General features: G+C 45.2%; 1 protein-coding gene across 1 annotated transcript in view; it reads left to right on the forward strand.

Annotated features, from left to right (window-relative positions):
- LOC147112787 (calcium and integrin-binding family member 4-like) overlaps positions 1-21,281 on the forward strand; it is an 89,844-nt gene that overhangs the window by 34,815 nt on the left and 33,748 nt on the right. The window contains exons 3-5 of the mRNA XM_085997404.1: positions 1,702-1,783; positions 13,440-13,587; positions 16,093-16,199. Coding sequence (XP_085853530.1) covers positions 1,702-1,783; positions 13,440-13,587; positions 16,093-16,199 — 337 coding nt within the window. The remainder of the gene's footprint in view (positions 1-1,701; positions 1,784-13,439; positions 13,588-16,092; positions 16,200-21,281) is intronic.

Here is a 21,281-nt window from a genome sequence, read left to right on the forward strand (position 1 = left end):
CTCTCAAAACCATCAGTCTATTTTAAAACTTTTCTGAATTGAATTCATGTGAAACTAACAGCGGGAGAAATTATAATCAAGTTGTTTTTTAATATGGTCCAGCCCTGCTCTCCAACTCATCTGATTGGTTCTAACATACTTCATTCCTGCTTTCCAATTGATTTGATTGGTTCTGATAGCGTACAGTCCTACCTTCTATGTGAGCTGATTGATTGATACGAGCAATCTCCAATTCCAGTGAAAAAAGATAATTTTTCTTGAGAACTGCTAAGAAGCTATCACTTCAATTGAATTATTAATGATTGGTATGTATGCTGTGTTAATTTGTATCATGTAACTGTTGGTTCTGAAAAATGACCTCCTGTTCCAATGCCGTAACAAACATCATAATATCCCAAATGCTTGTAATTGTTTGTCCTTTCTAATAAGCTATCCAAACTTATTGATTGATAGCCCAGATCCACAGGGTTTGACAGGAAATTATTGGCCTGTTTGCCCTACTTCAGTTGTTGGCAAGGTACCATGCTGGAATTTTCTGTTGGAAGAGTGATGGACAAGACTTCTACTTGTCCAAGTGACCCACCGCTGACCCTGGTGAAAATTCCAGGCTCAGTTTATTTCAGTTTTTATTGGTGGGTACCCAGCAAGATTCCCCTATTCCCATCTGCACTGGACAGCTCACTGCTGCAACTGTTGTTGCGGCTGAGTCCATAAATAATTTTAACAGGGAATTAGTTGCTTGAAAAAGAGGAATAGTAAAGGATATATGGGGTGAGCAGAAGACTGGGATTATTTGAATAAAATAGCCAGCACACAATTGATGCACTGAATAGCCTGTTTCTGTGCTGTAACATTTTATGATTCGATATGGATCAGAAATGGTAAGAGCCGCAAGCACTAATCACTGGGACATTGTACTCAGTGTACCCCTTCAGCCCGACAGCACTGCCATAGCTAATATTTATTGTCAGTCAATTCCTTATTCACCTTCAAGTTTAATTTATAATATCCTTTGCTTTGAGCTTATGTAGCAGCCTTTCATATGGAATGTTATTTGTTTACCAACTTTATCAAAATTAAATGGTTGTATTTAAATTTCATATCAAATTCTTGCCCACTGTTCTAAAAGCTCTCCAGATAGGTAAAGACACTGTAGCACTATGATATACGCACCAGAAGATCTCCGGTTTGATTCCAGATCTATGCTGAGTTAGTTGAAATCAGTCAGGGTAGCAGATAGAGTTCTATAATTAGCCGCAGACCTATAGGCTAGGAAAGGAAAATCAGACTATTGATCACTGTCTCCTGATTTCCTGATGAAAAATGCCTGTGTGTGTGAATGTCAAGTGAGGATAGGATTGGACTCAGCTATGATACCTCTCTGGTCAAATAACACACTGATACTCACTGTCTTGGCTACTTTGTGAAGAATAGCTACATTAAGTGAGATGCCAGAGGACTGATGGTGTTCTTGAAATTGTACCCTAGCAAGAAATAAAGAACTTGCTTTTATATAGTGCCTTTCACAACCTCATGATCTGCCAAAGTGCTTTACACCCAACGGATTACTTATGTAGTGTAGTTACTGTTGTAATATAGGCAAATGTCTCGTTGGGAGAGAATTGGGAGAAAAATAAATTGTGATTATATTCTTACACTCCAGATAACAACTTTATCATAAAAATGTATTTTATGTTTTAGTGTTCACCAGACATTTCTTGATTTGGCTCGTGAAGCACAATATCTCACATCGGAACAGGTCCACAGTATTCCAGCAATAAAGGTGCATGTGGAAGGATCTGTTAACTGTAAAGTGTCCAACACTGTAGTTCCTATCTTGTTATTCAAGCTGTCTTTTTGTATATAATATGGAGGGTTGCTGGACTGGAGAGATAATGTCAGATATGTGTCCCTGTTGTAGTTACAGTCATGATGGCAGTACATTTACATATTTTATGTTGAGTTGTGTGGCTTACAATGCTGCTTGTGAGAAGGCCCTGGTACCTGATGTGCAGCACCACAGGAGATCAACTAGCAAAGACAAAAAAAAATCCCTATTTATCACAACAGATATCTAACCTGCACAGATCATTTTGAGAACTGCACCTCAACTGTTTTCTTCTCAATTTTCTCCCTTGCAGGCATTAACTCTTCCTAGGATACTGTGCTAGTGGCCATAGCAGTAACGCACCCAAGGGGCCATTTTCCATGTGTGAGCCCAGATAAAGATTGTTAACAGGCTATTTTATTGTGGAGGCCATCACTGATGATCTTTTATATTGTATGTTTCCTATTAAACAATTTGTCCATCATTTAGCCCACTCCACCTTTGTGTTTATCTGTTGATTCTGTTATCCATTTATTTTCCATTTTTTTTCCTACCTTACTCAAATGTCTTTCAATCTTCAGATCTGAAGAAGGGTATATACCCAAAACACCATAACCTGTCTTTTTTCCTCACAGATGCTGACTGACCTACTGTGTATTTCCAGCATTTTCTGTTTTCATTACAACTAAGCCTGATCGTATTATTACTCAACATCCATACATGAGCACGTTCCAGCAATGGTTAATGGACTGTGATCAGACGCAAGAACTCTGGCAGGTTTTTCAGCTCCCAAGTTTAGGGACATTGAGATCAATTGTAGCACCCAACTGCTGACTTTGCCTGTAACCAACCAACTCAGTAGTGACCAACTGAGAGAGCCTGAAACTGTTCTTGTCTGCATGGCTCAGGATCACTATGCAGTGCATTTACCACTGAAATGTTTAATGCTAGTAAACAGTGATAGGACAGTCTGCTCTTTATATAAGGCATGGAATATAGCAGCTATTTTGAACTGGAGTGCAATAATACAGTTGCGACTTGGATGGGATTTCCCCCCATGATCCTGCCCAAACTTGGGTAGGATAGCTGCAGAAAATGATGGAGCATGCAGGGGGTGAGGCCTATAGCCACCTTACTACCCAAGCTGTATTTCCCTCCACTGGCTCCCACCAGGACTGCTGCAGGGCTCTCCTCCCATCCAGAGCATATAAATGGCAGTAAGTGGGCAAAACCTAGGTCAGATTTTCCTCCCGTATGTCTGTATTATAGCTGCTTCCTAGGACCGCCATGGGGAAGGTGCTGGTAGGTCCTGGGTAGCAGTGGTAATGTCATTGAGGTGCTCCCATGGAGGGTGGTGGCCTTTTAGCGGCCTCCTGTCTTCAATTACGCTCCCAGCACTTAACTTCTGAAGGCCCTTTGTCTCAATTGAAGCCTTCAGTAGGACATTGCCTCCAATCTTTGGGGCAATTCTTCCCCTGTACTGGCTCTTCTGGTGCTGCAGCCACATCCACAAAGAAACTTACATTAAAAAAAAAACTTATTTACCTGGGTCTCTTCTGGCCCACAATCCAGCTTCCAGCAGGTTTGGCCTGACAGGGAAGCCATCACTGCTCCCCCACTCAGGCTTCCAGTTAAAATAACAGATTGGGCCCGATGACATAATAAGAGCCCGATCTGCACATTTAGAGAGGACCCCATTTAAAATTGCAGTCGGTCGAATGGGGGCTGCAAAGGAGGGGGTAAGTTCCCCACTCTAACTGCCCTCCCTCCACCTGGTTTCCGCCAGGCAGTGGGACGTAAAATCAGGGCCTTCATCTTAATATTTTATTTCTATCACAAAAAGGACATAAGCGAATACTATTACTGCTATATTGTGCTTAAATGCCTACAATAGTGTTCTGCCAATCATTAAATTATTGGTGACATTTTAATGTTAATGATACAACACTAATGAATGATGTATTTTTTGGTGGATGAAATGTTAACAATGAAATAACAATTAGCTCAAGTGCTGAGCCAAAATTAACTTAATAGTAGACAGCAGGTATCAGACAGAGTGATCTGTCGACTTGGAAAATGGGCTATAGGCTGCCTTTAGGCTGTTTCACTGTGTATCACCAATGGAAGCGAATAGCAGCTCAGACTTTATTGAAGTATAACCAAAGAACACAAACTGCCCAATAAAGTTAATCTATGGGGGTGGATGCAGCTACTTTGACCTCACAGAGGAGCAATGCATATTGAGACTCAGCCACACAAAGTTAGCTGTGACTGAATTGTGTCATTTAGAGCACACTTGAGCCCTGCAAGTGCAATCGAGCCTTGCATACCACTTTCTGTGACAGTAAGATCCCCTGCTCTCAAATTCTATACCACAGGAAATTTCCAGGCATCCAAAGGAGATATCACATGTGTCAACTGGTAAGCATTCACCACTAAATAAGGATGTCACTGATATACTGTTTCACCATAAATAACAATCATAAGTGCATCATGTTCAGCAAGGTTCAGCATCATTTTTTTTAATTGCCAAATTTCCCACGGTGCAAGGCATAATTTACTGTATCTATGGCCGGGATTTTGCTCACCTCGGCGGGTCCAGTGCAGGCGATGTCGATGGTGGGTTGCAGCCCCGCTGCTGGCTTCATCCCGCTGCCTTTGGAAGTGGCTTAGTGAGTTGCAGTGAATGGTGAGACATAACAGTACCCCCCGCAATGGTGGTGAGTGTGAAATGAATGGCTTGGACATTGTAGGGATGCTTTATGGTGCTGGTGTGGGGTGGTGCCAACCTGGCGCATCATGTGGCAGACAGGGTGTACAGCGTCAAGTGAAGTAAATCTGGCTATGGTGAGGCCATCCCTGGCTTCCTGGGCAGCAATGTACTCGGATGCTGGTGCTTTCTATCTTGTGCAGCATCAGGTGATTGCAGAGAAGGTTTGTGTTGTTGGTGCTGCTGGTTTGCCTGGTGCTGCTGGTGTTCGGGCTGATCGTGGTCGGATTCTGAGGACCAAGGTGAGACAGTATAAAGGGCACCCATGTTGATGGAATAGATGGCAGGTGAAGTAGAGATGACAGAAGCATTCTGTCAATGGTGAGAGAGTGGACGAAGAGTGGAAAGTGGAAAGCCTGCAGAATCTGTGCTGGAAATGGACTGAGCAACAGCGTGTGGCTGAGGAAAGTGATGATCTGTCAGGTGGGAACTTTTACTGTACATTTGAAGCTGTCAAGTAATCAGCTGGAGCAATGGCCATTCAACTCCCACTTCAGTTCACAGACGTGGTCCCCGAGCAGCGTGGACCCCGTGGGAGAGCAGTTAAAGTTAAAAGGTAAGGTTAAACGCATTATTAATGATCTGTCAATTCAGTCGCCCACCTCTGTGGGTTGGATTGGAGATAACACACGCCCTGCCCCACTGTCAAAAAAATCAAATTTTCCACCAGACCCACCACTGATCACGCCCGCTGACCCCCCGGAAAATTCCGGCCGATGTGGCCACTTGTGCCTGTACCAACAATTCTATTTCTTGCACAAATGGTACATGACCTCCAGCAAAAAAAGGACCCAGGTTAATGCATGCTTCCCAGAGATCATACATGATACTTGCATTCTAATGCAATCTTCTCAAGAGCAGGAAAGATGAATGGTTTACCACTAGGTAACATGGGTTGCATGGTGCTGCGATGTCTTATAGGACCCCTGTACAACTCCACAGTGTCGTAGAGAAGTGACGCGCACAATTGCTGGCACGAATCCCAAGGCCCACTTAAAACAGGATGTACCTCTTAAACCAAGGTTGTATCCCCTGCTTGGATTTTTCTTTGGACATCTCGGGCAGGATTTTCATTGGGCCATGGAGGCGGGATTGGAGGCATGTGGGGGGTTAAAATCCCGAAATCAGGGGGCACGAACCCATCCCGCCCCCAACCTGTTGAGTCTGTGGTTTCAATTGCAGTTATACTGAATAACCGGACACAGACTACAGAAGTAAGTAACCAGGTCTTTAGTGATTGAGGGTCAGGGCTGAACTGGGATACACTTTGCCCCGCAGGGCTTATATACCGGTGTGGTCACCATCGGTACTACAATGTACAGGAGCCATCAAAAAGTAGTCCATCAACTTAAGGTATCCTCTTAAGGTGGTACAGGTTACATACACAACAATTCCTCCCCTTTTAGCTTAACAGTGTACACCCCAAATTAAATATTACATGGATAACATATATACAATTTACGCACAAAACTGTTCAAAGATTCAGTCTCTGAGGAGGCCTCCTGATCCGGGCCAGATAACGCCTTTCAGGGGTCTCTGGTTCTCCTTGCTGGGGTGACTCATCCATTTGATCTCCTATGGATTGAACATCATCAGGTACGTTCGAGTCTGAGGTAGATGCTACAGGCTCAATAAGTTCTTCAACTGGTGTCTCTGCCGTAGACATGGGGTCGACCCTTGTTCTCGATTCCACAAGTTGGTCAGCATGACGTCGTATTACGTTCTCTCCAACGTCTACCGTGTACATCATGGGTCCTTGCCGTGCACGAATTGTTCCAGGTTGCCATTTATCATCCCTGTAGTCCCTGGCCAGCACTGGTTGTCCTATTTCGAAACTACGAGTGGCCTTGTTATTTACATGGTGGAATTGCTTGTTTTCGACTTCCCTTCGCACATTGGGTTTTAACAAATCCAACCGGGACCGCAACCTTCTGTTATAGAACATTATGGCAGGGCTTTGATTTGTCACTGCATGCGTGGCGTTTCGATACGCCATCAGGAAATTGTCCACCTTGTGTTGTAGTGGAATATGGTCTTCACTCATGGCCTTTATCGCCTTTTTGAACGTTTGTACAAATCTCTCGGCCAACCCATTTGTAGCCGGATGATATGGGGCAGATGTATAGTGTTTCACCCCATTCTTTTTCATGAATTTCTGGAATTCTTCTGACACGAACTGTGGTCCGTTGTCTGAACATATTTGCTCCGGCAACCCATTCCTTGCAAATATGGTTCTTAGAACTGCGATCGTCTTCTCAGAGGTAGTGGTCGACATCTTAATCACTTCTGGCCATTTAGAATGTGCGTCTACTGCTATCAAAAACATGGAATCCATGAATGGACCTGCAAAGTTGATATGCACACGTTGCCATGGGGCTGAAGGCCATTCCCACGGATGCAGCGGTGCAATTGGAGGTGCATTTTGAACTTTTTGGCACCCTGAGCAGCTTTTAGTCAGATCCTCTATTTGTTTGTCGATACCTGGCCACCACACATAAACCCTAGCAAGGCTTTTCATCTTGACTCCCCCCAGATGACCTTCGTGCAATTCTTTCAGAACTCTCTTAATTTCGGAGGAATAATCACCCTTGTTCCATACATCAATGTTCCTTGACATACGGACAGCTCTTCTCGTCTGGCTGAGAATGCTGGTAACAGTGGTTCGCCATGTGCTGGCCATCCCTTCACTGTCAAGTCGTAGACCCGAGACAGTGTCGGGTCATTTCAGGTCTCTCTCTCAATACCCGCATTGGTGACTGGTAAGCATTCGATGATGGTCGAGTGAAATATCTCGACAGGGTCAACTGCCGGTGCCTCTTCCGCTGTAGGTAGTGGCAGGCGCGACAGCCCATCAGCATTACCATGTTGCTTTGTACCTTTGAATTCAATATCATATTGATGTGCCCCTAGGAAAAGGGACCATCTCTGAAGCCTCTGCGCCATCATTACCGGAACACCCTTCTTAGGGTTGAAAGTGGAAACCAACGGCTGGTGATCTGTCAGCAGCGTAAACTTTTGGCCTTGCAGGTAATGGTTAAATTTCTTAACTCCCCACACGAGGCTGAGAGCCTCCCTATCTATCTGAGCATAGTTGCGCTCAGCGGAGGTCAATGATCTGGATGCGAAAGCGACTGGCCTTTCCGAGCCATCTGGAAACTTATGTGAGAGCACTGCCCCGATACCATATGGAGAAGCATCACAAGCTAAGCGAATAGGCAGCGTTGGGTTAAAGTGAGCCAACACTTCCTTAGAGGTGATCAGTGCCTTGCTCTTTTGAAAAGCCCGCTTACAATCATCGCTCCACTTCCATGGTATTCCCATTTGCAAAAGAGTGTTTAGCGGGTGTAACGCCATGGATACATTTGGAAGAAACTTGTGGTAATAGTTAACCAACCCGAGGAACAACCTCAACTGGAATACATTTTCCGGTGCAGGAGCTTTTACAACAGCTTCGATCTTGTCAGGTGACTTATGGAGCCTCTCCCAGTCAATGACGTGGCCGCAGTACGAGATTCGCTTTTGAAAGAACTCGCATTTCTGGCGATTAACTCTGAGCCCATATTCTTTCAATCTGATGAGCACCTGCTCCAAATTCACGAGGTGATCCTTATCGTTATCTCCTGTAATCAGGATGTCATCCAGGTAGCATTGTGTGCCTGGAATTCCCTGCAATACCTGCTCCATGGCCCTTTGCCAAATCGCTGGAGCTGATGCCACTCCAAAAACCAGTCTATTATACCGATATAAGCCCTTATGCGTGTTGATCGTGAGATACTGATGTGACGCTTCAACTTCCATCTGTAGGTACGCCTGCGCCAGGTCTATCTTAGTGAAGTGTTTCCCGCCAGACAGCGAAGCGAAGATACCTTCAATCCGCGGAAGCGGATATTGCACCGTGCGAAGAACCGGATTAACAGTGATCTTGAAATCGCCACAGATGCGAACCTTCCCAGGTTCCCCCGGCTTGTTGCTCAACGAACGCTTCATGACAGGAACAATGGGTGTAGCCCATTCGCTCCAGTCCACCTTGGACAGTACCCCTGAACATTCTAGCCCTTCCAGCTCTGCTTCCACAGCAGGTCGTATCGCATAAGGCACCGGTCTGGCCTTGAAAAATGTTGGGTTTGCGTGTTCTTCAACCTTGATGGTTGCCGTAATTCCTTTCAGTGTTCCAAGTCCCTGTTGGAACACCTCCTTAGCATCGTCTAAGATTTTGGACAGTCATTTAGGTTTGACGTCGTCCTCCTTACAGGCATCTACAGTCAGTGCTTGTATGGAATGCCAGTCCACATTTATTCTCCGGATCCATTCCCGTCCCAGTAGTGGCGGACCTCCATCAGGTAACACATACAAGTCCATTTTCTGACTTTCTTTACCATTGTAGACCACGTTTACTTTTATCTTTCCTTTGGGGTATACTATTTGCCCCGTGTATGTTTTCAATACAATCTCCGTATCCCTCAGGGGAATGTGCGAGAATAACCTTTTGTAATCAAGCTTATTCATGACCGTTAATGCCGACCCAGTGTCCAAGTCCATCTTCACTTGGACTCCTGCAATCCGAAGCATGACCCAGATAGTTTGGTGGTCTGCTGTGTTACCCACATTATGTATTTTCAGACAACCCAGTTGCTTACTGCTGGAGTCTGAATCCGTCTTCTGTTCATCCGAACTGTTCTCTGTCACCTTGTGTACTTTTTTGTACTTCTCCTGCGGTGACTTCTTGCTGCTGGTCTTCTTTCCGGACCGGCATACTCTCGCTATGTGACCAAGTTTGCCACATTGCCTGCATTCTTTATCTTTGAACCAGCACTGGTTCTGGTCATGCGTTGTCCTTCCACAACGATAGCATTTTACTGTGCCCAATGCCATTTCATTGGTGCTGAATTCCAATGGCCTTTGCTGCATCTCTGCAGCGCCCCGTGCTGCTGCCTCGTGGGATGCTGCAATGCTGAAAGCTTTGTCCAGTGTAAGGTCTTTTTCCTCTAGCAGTCGCTTCTGGGTTCCTTCCCTGAGGAGCCCACACACAAACTTATCTCTCGGTGCATCTGCTAGTCCTGTTCCGAACTGGCAGTACTTTGATAACTTGCGCAGTTCTGTTAGGAATTCAGCGTTGCTTTCTGCTTTCAGTTGAATTCTTTTGTAGAATTTAAATCGTTCCGCTATCAGCAGCGGCGTGGGGTTTAAATGCTCCTGCAGGATAGTAACAATATCCGCGAAACTCTTTCCTACCGGTTTGTCTGGTGTTACAAGGTTCCTTAATAACCCGTACGTCTTCGCACCCATTGAGTTTAATAGGGTTAGTGCTTTCTTATCATCCGGTACCTCATTCGTTGTACAGTAAACTTCGATGCGTTCCACATAAGTGGCCCAATCTTCCACATCATTATCAAAAGCAGTGATGTTACCCGTTTTTGGCATCCTTGCTGAGTTTCTCCTTCCCCTTTGGATATTATTATTATTATTTTTTTTCAAGATGTCGGCTTTTCCCGCGCTTGTCTTCTTCCCCCGCCCACTCAAAATGGCGATTTCCGCGCTGTTGCCGTCCACGCCTCCCAGCGGTCCTTTATTTTCCCCTGCGTTGCTGCTCTTGTTCCCCCCGCCGCTCCCGCGGTCCTTGTGGCCATAAACGCTTTTCTAGCTGCTGCGCATCTCTGCCCGATTGCAGTCCGGCCCCTGACACCGGCTGCGGTCGTGTTCTCCGCCCTTTTCATCGTTTTCCCTCCCCTTCTCCCACTGACAACTCGGCCGACTTCCCCCCTCCCCATGCCGCTCGATCGGGCTTACCCGCCGCTGTCGTAGAAGGGATGCTCACTGATGCTTGACTTCGTGGTCAGCAAACCAACCCGGGTTTCCGATGGCCTCCTGTGCGATGCAGGATGTTGAGGGCGGATGCCCTTTTTCGACGCCCGTTTCTGAGGACGAAGCTTCCTTTGATGCAAAACTGCCGCAAGTTAAGATCAAACTCGTCGCCACTGTTGAGTCTGTGGTTTCAATTGCAGTTATACTGAATAACAGGACACAGACTACAGAAGTAAGTAACCAGGTCTTTAGTGATTGAGGGTCAGGGCTGAACTGGGATACACTTGCTCCGCAGGGTTTATATACCGGTGTGGTCACCACCGGTACTACAATGTACAGGAGCCATCAAAAAGTAGTCCATCACCTTAAGGTATCCTCTTAAGGTGGTACAGGTTACATACACTACACAACCTGCCTCCATGCCAGTTTCAAAGGAGGCGGGTAACCCACCCGCACTGGGACCCGCCTCCCCGAGGCGGGAAGGGGATTAGTGCCAATTAACTGCCTGTTAACAGGTAGTTAACAGGCAGTTTTTAGCCTAATCCCTATTTTCATTGGTGAAATGTGGGATTCCCGACTGCTCCAAACCACGCCAAGTTAGCGAGGCGGGCCGTCGGGCTGAAGGGCTTGGAGGGGTCGAGATGTCAGTGTTCAGGTGAGTGATGGGTGCATGAGTGCAGAGGTAAGTGTGTTTGGTGTGTTTAAAGTGTTTAAAGAAGTTTTACTTACATGTACTTACCTTTACAGCCTTCCTTCCTTCAGGTCTTGGGAGTCCCTCATCTCACCGGCACAGAAAGCAGAATGGCTGCGATCTGTCAAAAATTGCAGCATTCAGCTTTCTGTTCTGGGGAGATCTCTAAATCATCCTGAGAGGAAGGAATTAAATTAGAGTACAGATTGTCAGTGTTTGACAGCTTCAAACAGCTGTGAAACGCTGATATTTCATCTGTCAAAAGGTCTTGACAGATGAAATGTCAATCTGTGATGTCACCTGTTGCCGGGTGGCCCTTAATTGCCTGCTGAGCCCACAGGGCGGGCTCAACAAGGTCAATCAAGTCAAAATCACGTGGGTTGGCTAGAACTCGATGGAGGCGGGACTACAACCCCAAATGTTGCAGTCCCGCCTCCTCAATGAAAATCCAGCCCCTCATGAACATTTGCCTACAGAGATGAGTTGAAGGGCTGTCCTCCATTTTTCTGATGCTTCGCTGAAAGTCCTGATGAAGGATATGTGGGCAAGGAGGGAGAAACTGTTTGCCAAAAGCCACAAGAGCATCCCCAAGGCCACAATGAAACTGGCCTGGACAGCCGTGGCTGAAAAAGTCATTGCCACCAGCATCACCTCCAGGACCTGGATTCAATGCAGGAAGAGATTCAGTGACCTCGCAAGAGCTGCAAGGGTGAGTACAACTCTTTCACCACTCCACCCTCTCAACAGCACCTCACAAAATCCTGTCACCTCCAACCCCACCACTCTCAGCAGTTCCTCCCCTCCATCACATCCTTCAGCATACAATCGCAAGACAAACTGCAACACTTCTTTCTGATTCCAACCAAACTCACTTCTTTGTTTTCTCTGTTCACACCACACACACACACACACACACACACCATTCTCTTCTCACATACTACCACTTGCATAATCACTAACTCCTCTCACCACCTTCTCACTACATTCCACACACTTGGCTTTACATTCATCATCTCCCCATCCTCCTTCCATCTTGCTTTCATCTTGCATCTTTCATCTTGCATCTTTCTCCATCTCTCAGCCCATACACTATATGCAAAAGCCTTCCATATCTCCACTTACCTTTTGAACAGCCATTCACCAACTCGCACCCTCTCTTCCTGCAGAACAAGATCGTACATAAAATGAAGAGGAAAAACAAGACGGTGGAGGAATTGGCAAGTTTATCGTCCTCACTCAAGCAGAGCAGGACATTCTGCAGATCAGTAGCCCAGGAAGAGCCAGCAGCATTGGGGAAGGCGAGGCTGGTGGCTTACCTCAGCAGAATATTTGTATATTACTTGTAACCATTCATCACCTCGTCAAGTATAAAGCAAGCTTCAGAACTTCAAGCTCAATTCTCAAAACTATCACCTGCAAATGTCCAGCTTCTATCTGCCATCCTAACTATTTTCTCTTTTCTCCTTTTTAGGTCCTTCTCAGCAGCAAGAGTTTTCTACAGAAGACACCTCGGAGGAGGACAGTCCTGAGGATTCACTGTCACGCTGTCGAAACCAGCTCAGACACTGGCACTCCAAATGGGTTAAATAGTGAGACGGAAGGGTCTGCTGAGGAGGACACTGATGTGGAGTACAGGGGCCCAGTCATGAAAAGAAAACTGATGGCATCACACAAGGAGTTATATAATGTACTTGATAGCCTGCCAAGGAGCTTCAGCACTATGGCTGAGTATGGAGGATTCTGCTTCTAGCCTGTGTGGCCTCAGCTCGCAAGGTCCGCACTCTGCAGTCTACCTTGGGAGCGTGCGGCCACATGCAGGACACTGCAGCCGGTCCCCCACAAAAGGTGGGTGATGATCGTAGGCTAGTAGAAGTGATGAGCCCCAGCCCCATGTGAGTGGCAGTGGTGCAATGGGAGTGGTATGGTTTGGCAGGTCTGCTCCTTCACCACCCTCTCAATACCCAACATGGTTCCAGGAATTCAGCTGGGCCAGATTGCCCTACCAGCAGCCAAGATATCAATATTATAAGAATAGGCATGTCCTGATAGTTGATTGCTTCCTATGGTGCAACATCTCAAAGTAAACAAGTGACCTAACAAAGAGTAGCCAAGTGCATTGGGTTTGAAAAGACTGATTGTTTATAATTGCAAATTTATTTACCACAACCTCACCAAGTGGAGATGAGTCACAATTTATTTGGTTGTCATTAAAATTAAAGAAAATTTGGGGAGTTTGGCATTCCTGAAAAAAGAAAACATAGCCATTAGTAATCTGATTAGTCTTGAGCAAAATTTTAGTATTTAACCCATATTAATTGTTGACTTCTATCATATATGATTTGAAACAGGTGAATCCATTTGGAGACCAAATCTGTAAGGTGTTTAGTACTAATCAAGATGGATTATTTTCATTTGATGACTTCCTGGAAATGATGTCAGCCTTTAGTGAAAATGCATCACTTGCTGTAAAAATATACTATGCATTTCAAATTTATGGTACGTTTTCACTGTTAAAAATGCATTTTTGTTTTAAATTAAGTATAGACAATAATAACCATAAAAGTTCAACCTTTTTTTTTTATAAGTTAATACCTGGTTGGAAATCAATCCGGAGGTTGTATGTCCGGAAACCTCGATCTACTGGCAGAAATCAGGAGCCGTTCTGTTAGGTTGTTTTTCTTCTCTTGGCTTTTTTTTTCCAACAGTCAGGCTTTGGAAAGTCTCTCTGAAGCTGTTGCTAAGCTACAGAGACGCTTCCAAGGTACGGGCCGACTGTTTGAAGCTGTTGCTAAGCAACAGTATTTGTTGTCAGATACGGAGATGAAAATCTTCGTATGCTTCAACATTAACTTTGTATGTCCGGCAGTTTTGATAGATCGGCAACAGCTCGGTCCCGTCGGTGCCGGATATATCAAAGTTTCCTGTATTATGATTGAGGAAGAAGGACTATGTCAACCTTAATTCATAGTGGAGTAAATATATTCTCAAGCTCTGGCTGGTTCCCGATAGGTGCAGCATATCACAGATATGCTGCACATGTAAAGGAAGGAGTCCACCAAATTTTCTTGGCCTGGGTTAATTATATGACCCAACTCTCTTGGCACAGACCCAAAGATCATGCTGTAGGAGGTGCGGGATGAACATCAGATTTGCCTCTGGCTTCCAGGAATTGTCAGGGTGCACTTGGAGCCCCACAAACCCTCTGGTGCGAGTGCCACTGACAGCTTTTTTGATCCAGCCCTCCATTTGGATGCATCACGTATGCACACAGACAAAAGTGAGGCAGGAGGGCTGGGATTTAGAATGTTTAAGCTAGGCCTCTGCCTATTGAGGTGCAGAGCCATTTATGCCAATCCATTTGTGCCTGTGAACGGAGTGTTTTTCACGCACAACAAAGAGTAAAATCTACCCTTATAACCATTTCTCTGGGGTTTCTGCTGATCTTTCCCCGAAGTTTTTGACACAAGATCCCTTTTTCTGCCCAATATCTAACTAACAGCAGTGAGACCCAGGGATCATAACAGAGAACCCTTAATCTGTACACCTGCTATTGCAATGCCTCATGTGCTGCCACAAATATTGAATGGATAGTCAACCTTTGTCAATGTAAAAATATTTATGATTTTGTTCTAAATTCAAAGTTAACACCTCAAACAACCCATTCTGTTGGTTGTAGAAAGTTGCCCCTTGGGGAATCCATGGAGCCAAATTATTTGATCTACGCTGATGACTTTTCTGTTGAAAAATGCTTTGTGTGATCTTGGGTGTTAACCCCTTACATGCTGTTTCTAGCAATGCAAAATATAAACTAAAAATTCAACAGACCAAAGGTGTATTTTTGTCACACAGACTTTTTCTGAGTTACAAAGAAGCACTCCAGCAGAATGGTTCAATTCCTTAATGTGTTCTACTATAATACTGGGTGAAGCATGTGCCTCACTGTATCTCTGATCTGCCATGGTCAAGGGTTTCTCAGCAGACTCAGTAGCCAAGGCTGCAGAGGTTAACACTCTCCCAACAACTATTTACCCAGTCTTTGGAAAGGAAGATTGGAGATAGGGAGGTAGTTTATAAAGACAGAGGGGTCAAGGAGGTGTTTTTTAAGGAGGTGGTTGGGCTTGCATTTATATAGCCCCTTTCATGAACTCAGGATGTCCCAAAACTCTTCAAAGCCAATGAGGTACTTTTGTAGTGTGGTCACTGTTGTAATGTAGGAAATGAGGCTCTATTTTAGTGATGTTGGTTGAAGAACACTGGGGAGAACTCCCCTATTTTTCTTCGAATAGTGCCATTGAATTTTTTGCATCCACCTGAGAGGAAAGGCGTTGCTTTGGTTTCACCTCTCATCCAAAAGACAGCACCTCTGACAGTGCGACAGCACCTCTGACAGTGCAACACTCCCTCAGTACTGCACTGGAGTGTCAGCCTAGATTTTATGCTCAAGTCTCAGGAGTGGAACTTGAACCCACACCCTTCTGATTCACAGGTGAGGCACGGGTAACACCCTAAGATTTTCACTACAGTATATGAAGCTTCCTGTAACATGATAATTTGAAAACAGATAGAACATCAATTTCCATGGAGCTGTAGATAGTGGAGCACAGGGAGTCAGGCTAATATGTAGTGTTACTAGTGTACTTTTTATTGTTTTTGCTGTAAATAAGTTTTGATAGTTAATGATACGTATAGTGTGGCAATGCTATTGCCAGGAGGTATCAAAACCTCGGCTAGATTTATCAGTTCAGATTTCTTAATTACAGATGAGTCTGTTCCAGCAAGCACTACAGGATTGGGATTGTAAACTATTTTCTTTAGTTTTTGGTTTGCTAATTTCAATTTTTTTTATTGGTATTGTCACTGGGACATATTCCTATATACCCATTGTATTCTACTTTTGCAAATGTAATTCTTGTAAAGCCTAATTAGTATATATTATCTGCTGTAATTGTTTTTTTGTTTAGCAGACTAAATTGTAATAATCTCCTTTGCTTGTGCACATAGATTTAAATGGAAATAACTACATTGATCAAGAAGACATACGGAACATCATACTTCGCTTAACTAATGGGATGATGGATGAAGCAAACATAGTAGATTTGACTCAATATGTAAGTAATTGTATAATTTAAATTTGTCATAATTTAACACAATAATACAAAGTTCAAGTCATGCAAAAAAAAAAACACCAAACTGGTACAATTTTAGGTTTCATAAAATTTCATGCATTCCTTTTGCTAGTTCCAATCTCAGAGATTTCCAGGGGAGTCATTTTGTCCTTTTTAAAGATAGATGTCATGTTCCCTGTCACCCCTCTCCCCCACCACCAAACCTACCCAAACCATCAAGTTGACAGCGTGCCCCTTATCACTAAGTTAAAGCATGCCCTCCCCTACTCTTCTGGCATCTACTCCTTCGAGCATCTCACCTTGTTTCACCCCTCTCATCTTTCTTTTAAAATCCTCATTAACTATTGCCCCTTCAAGCCTCACCCCAAGTTTCTCCCTTAGTTATACACTCTCCTTTCATCCTTCAACCTCTGCAACAAGCAATTTTCATCTCAGTTCCCCTTGCCATGCCCTCTCTCCTCTTAATTCACCCATCTCCTGTCCTCCCTAAACCTTTCCCTCTGTATAAACTTTCTTACCCATATTCACCACCACGACCTCAACATCTCCTGTGGTCTCTCCATTCGTATAGTCTCAATCTTCAACAAGACCATCTCTGACCACTTCTTTGTAATTCTCACGACCCACATATCTCATTTTAACTTCCTTCTCCCCCAAGTAATTTTCAACTACACCCTCAAACTATTTAGATTGTGGTCCTCCATTCACCACAATACCTCTGCAGCTATTGATTTACTTGACCGCTCCCTCAGCTCCACTTTCAATACACTCACCCCCATTTACTATCAAATAGGTCTTCCCCAGTAGTGTAAAATGGGCTCACAGCGAATCGGCAGCCCGTTTTACACCATGCACTTACAAACGTAAATGAAGCACCCACTGCCTATTTTAGGATTCCTCAGGAAACATGCGTCCTGAGGAGCGGAGCAGGTGCCAGACCCACTCTGCTCAGCTTCATCTGTCTTGGATGCAGCCTAGAAACTTTCCGCCAATGAAAAGGTGAGTAACTTTTTAAAAAATTAATTTGCAGCCAGGAGGAGCAGGAGTGCTCCTCCCAGTTCCACAGCTGTCCTGCTGGCTGCTGCTGGTTACAACTGGTGCCCCTCGTGCCGTTCTTTCCCCCTTCCCGCTTCCAGCACTCACCTGTGCCCATTGCCAGTGAGACAGGTGGCCTGAAATTCATTGATGCAGTAGGCAAGCTGCCTGTGGCGGAGCGACAGGCACTGGCAGCTTGCCCAGATTAGATGAGCCCCCAACCCAATTTCAGGCTGGCCTCTGGCCTCCTGTTTTGGGCGCGCATTCTAGCCTCATTGCCGAATTCACGCCTGAAACCAGCACTAAGGAATTTCTACCCGAAAGATGAAAGATTTCAAAAAGGATTATAGTTTTACAACTTTATACCAATCTGAGTTATCTGCTGAGCACAGAGTTGTCATAAACGGAGTGCATCACGAAGTATAAAAGTTGATAATTTGAGAAGAGAGTGGGAATTCGGTGCAGAGGGTGAAGGAGGTGCTGTTTTTTGCTTCTAATACTTGTAGTGGTTCGTGTAAGCTTGAGGCAGTATTTAAAATTTTGTCCAGTGTTTCACTGCTTAGTGCAAGTTAGTGTGTTTAAAAAAAACCTTACAACAGACTAAAAAATAGATATAAATATTATAGACCAAGCTATGTCAGAGCAGGTTGTGTGTCTGGACTCCAGTATGTGGGAGTTTGTGGACAGCAAGACTGTCCTGAACGAACACGTCTGCAGTAGATGTCTCCATCTCAAATCCCTCCGGCTCAGAGTCATTGAGCTGGTGTGTGAGTTGGAGATACACCGACACATAAGAGAGGGGGAGGAGTATCTGGACAGTTTGCTCCAGACCTCGGTCACACCTCGTAGAGAGGTGCAGGATCAGAATGGGGTTGGTGTGGCCGATAGTGTACAGAGTAAGGGGAACCCATGTGAGATAGAGAACAAGGATCCCCAGAAACTGATCCTATCCAACAGGCACAATGTACTTTCTACCTGTGAGGATAAGGCTGTCGGAAGGACAGCCAGAATGCTGACCATGGCACCTTGCAGGAGGCTGTCCAAAGGGGGGGAGAAGGAGGAGGAGGGGAAGCATAATGTGGTAGTTGTAGGGGATGATAGCATCCTTTGTAAGCAGGATCAAGAGTCACACATAGTATGTTGCCTACCTGGTGCCAGGGTAAGGGACATCTTGAACTGGCTTGAAAGGCTATTGGAGAGGGGGAGGGGGAGGCTCAAGTCGTGTGGTCCATATTGGGACCAATAACACCGGAAAGAGTAGGCGAGGACCTGTTTGGAGAATACCAGGAGCTAGGAGCCAAATTAAAGAACATAGAAACATAGAAGATAGGAGCAAGAGTAGGCCATTCGGCCATTCGAGCCTGCTCCGCCATTCAATGAGATCATGGCAGATCATCCAAATTCAGTACCCTGTCCCTGCCTTCTCCCCATATCCCTTGATCCCTTTAGCCTTAAGAAATATATCCAACTCTTTCTTGAATATACTTAATGAACTGGCCTCCACCGCCCTCTGTGGCAGAGAATTCGACAGGACCTCAAGGGTTATAATCTCTGTATTATTAGCCGAGCCATGTGCAAGCTGGCGTAGGGATAAGCAGATTATGGAGGTAAACGCGTGGCTGAAGGAGTGGTGCGGGAAAGGGGGGTTCCATTTCATGGGACACTGGCACCAGTATTGGGACAGGAAGGAACTGTGCCATTGGGATGAGCTCCATCTGAACCGAGCTGGGACCAGGGTCCCAGCGGAAAGGATAAATAGGGCACTCACAAGGACTTTAAACTAGGAAATGGGTGGGAGGGGACGGCCCAGGTGGAACAGGTAGTATAAATAATAGTTTGAAAACAAACAAAAGGGAAGAGAGTAGAGTAATAGTCAGAAATTGTGCTTTAGGCACTAAAGATAAAGGGTAGACTAAAAGATGTAAAGTAATTAAACCAGGAGAGAGTAATAAGAAATGTGTGAGTAAATCATTAAGAGCAGAAGGACAGGTTAGGGTGTGTGGGCCAAATAAGCGTTATACAAACCATCCCTGCCAATTTGGTGTCATCCGCAAATTTAGAAATTGTGTTTTTGATTCCAAAGTCTAAATAGTTAATATAAATTGTGAGCAACAGTGGTCCCAGCACTGATCCTTGTGGAACACTACTACCCACCTTCTGCCACTGTGAATAGCTACCTTTTACTCCTACTCTCTGCTTTATGTCTTGAAGCCAGCTAGCGATCCACTCTGCCACTTGTCCCCTGATTCTGCATTCTCTGACCTTGTTCATCAGTTTATTATGGGGTATCTTATTGAAGGCCTTTTGAAAATCTAGATAAATTACATCAACAGCAATTATAATATGATTGAGTTCAACGTCGTGTTTGATAGGAAAAAATGTGAAAAAGCTACTAAAATTCTAGATTTAGGTAAGGCTGACTTCAATGGGATGAGACAGAGACTGTCAACGGTAAACTGAGCAAATCTGTTAATGGGTAAAACGACAGAAGATCAGTGGGAGGTGACCAAAAAATCATTTATTGTGATACAGAACCAGTGTATAACCCTAAGGATGATGTGGAGATGCCGGTGTTGGACTGGGGTGGACAAATGTGGGAAGTCACACAACACCAAGTTGTAGTCCAACAGCTTTATTTGAAATCACAAGCTTTCGAGCTTTCGGAGCACTGCTCCTTCGTCAGGTGAAGTGAAGAGATGCATATAGGCACAGCATATATAGTCAGAGAACACTACCAGATGATTACAGGTAATCTTTCTAACTGCCCTATATCACACCTCGGCAGAGAGATAATCACAGCAATCAAAGGTATGAATGGTGTCCAAACAGGTCAGTCAGGAAAACATTACATCAAAGAACAATGAGGTGGGGTCACAAGGGGTCAAATGTTGCAGATGCTGGGGTCTGTATGAAAAACAGAAAAAAACCCAAAAAATTTTGCTGGAAATCACAGCAGGTCCGGTCGCACCTGTGCAGAGAACAAGCCAACGACGACTCGAGTCTGGATGACTCTACGTCAGGTGGGGTTACATGTAGCGTGACATGAACCCAAGATCCCGGTTGAGGCTGTCCTCATGAGTGCGGAACTTGGCTATCAGTTTCTGCTCGACGATTTTGCGTTGTCGTGTGTCTTGAAGGCCGCCTTGGAGAGTGCTTACATGAAGATCGGAGGCTGAATGTCCTTGACTGCTGAAGTGTTCCCCGACTGGGAGGGAACACTCCTGCCTGGCGATTGTTGTGCGGTGTCCGTTCATCTGTTGTTGCAGTGTCTGCATGGTCTCGCCGATGTACCATGCTCCGGGGCATCCTTTCCTGCAACGCATGAGGTAGACAACATTGGCCGAGTCACATGAGTATGTACCATGTACCTGGTGGGTGGTGTCCTCACATGTGATGATGGTATCTGTGTTGATGATCTGGCATGTCTTGCAGAGGTTGCCGTGGCAGGGTTGTGTGGTGGCGTGGTCGCTGTTCTCCTGAAAGCTGGGTAATTTGCTGCGAACGATGGTCTGTTTGAGGTTAGGCGGCTGTTTGAAGGCGAGTAGTGGAGGCGTGGGGATGGCCTTAGCGAGGTGTTCGTCGTCGTCGATGACATGTTGAAGGCTGCGGAGAACATGGCGTAGTTTCTCCGCTCCGGGGAAGTACTGGACGACGAAGGGTACTCTGTTGGTTGTGTCCCATGATTGTCTTCTGAGGAGGTCTATGCAATTTTTCGCTGTGGCCCGTCGGAACTGTCGATCGACGAGTCGAGCGCCATATCCCGTTCTTACGAGGGCGCCTTTCAGTGTCTGTAGGTGTCCATCGCGTTCCTCCTCACCTGACATAGAGTCATCCAGACTCGAGTCGTCGTTGGCTTGTTCTCTCTGCACAGATGCGGCCGGACCTGCTGTGATTTCCAGCAAAGTTTTTTGGGTTTTTTCTGTTTTTCATACAGACCCCAGCATCTGCAACATTTGACCCCTTCTGACCCCACCTCATTGTTCTTTGATGTAATGTTTTCCTGACTGACCTGTTTGGACACCATTCACA

Source organism: Somniosus microcephalus, chromosome 9 (assembly GCF_052327205.1).
Source record: "Somniosus microcephalus isolate GS21.2 chromosome 9, FLI_Smic_1.0, whole genome shotgun sequence".
NCBI lineage: Eukaryota > Metazoa > Chordata > Chondrichthyes > Squaliformes > Somniosidae > Somniosus > Somniosus microcephalus.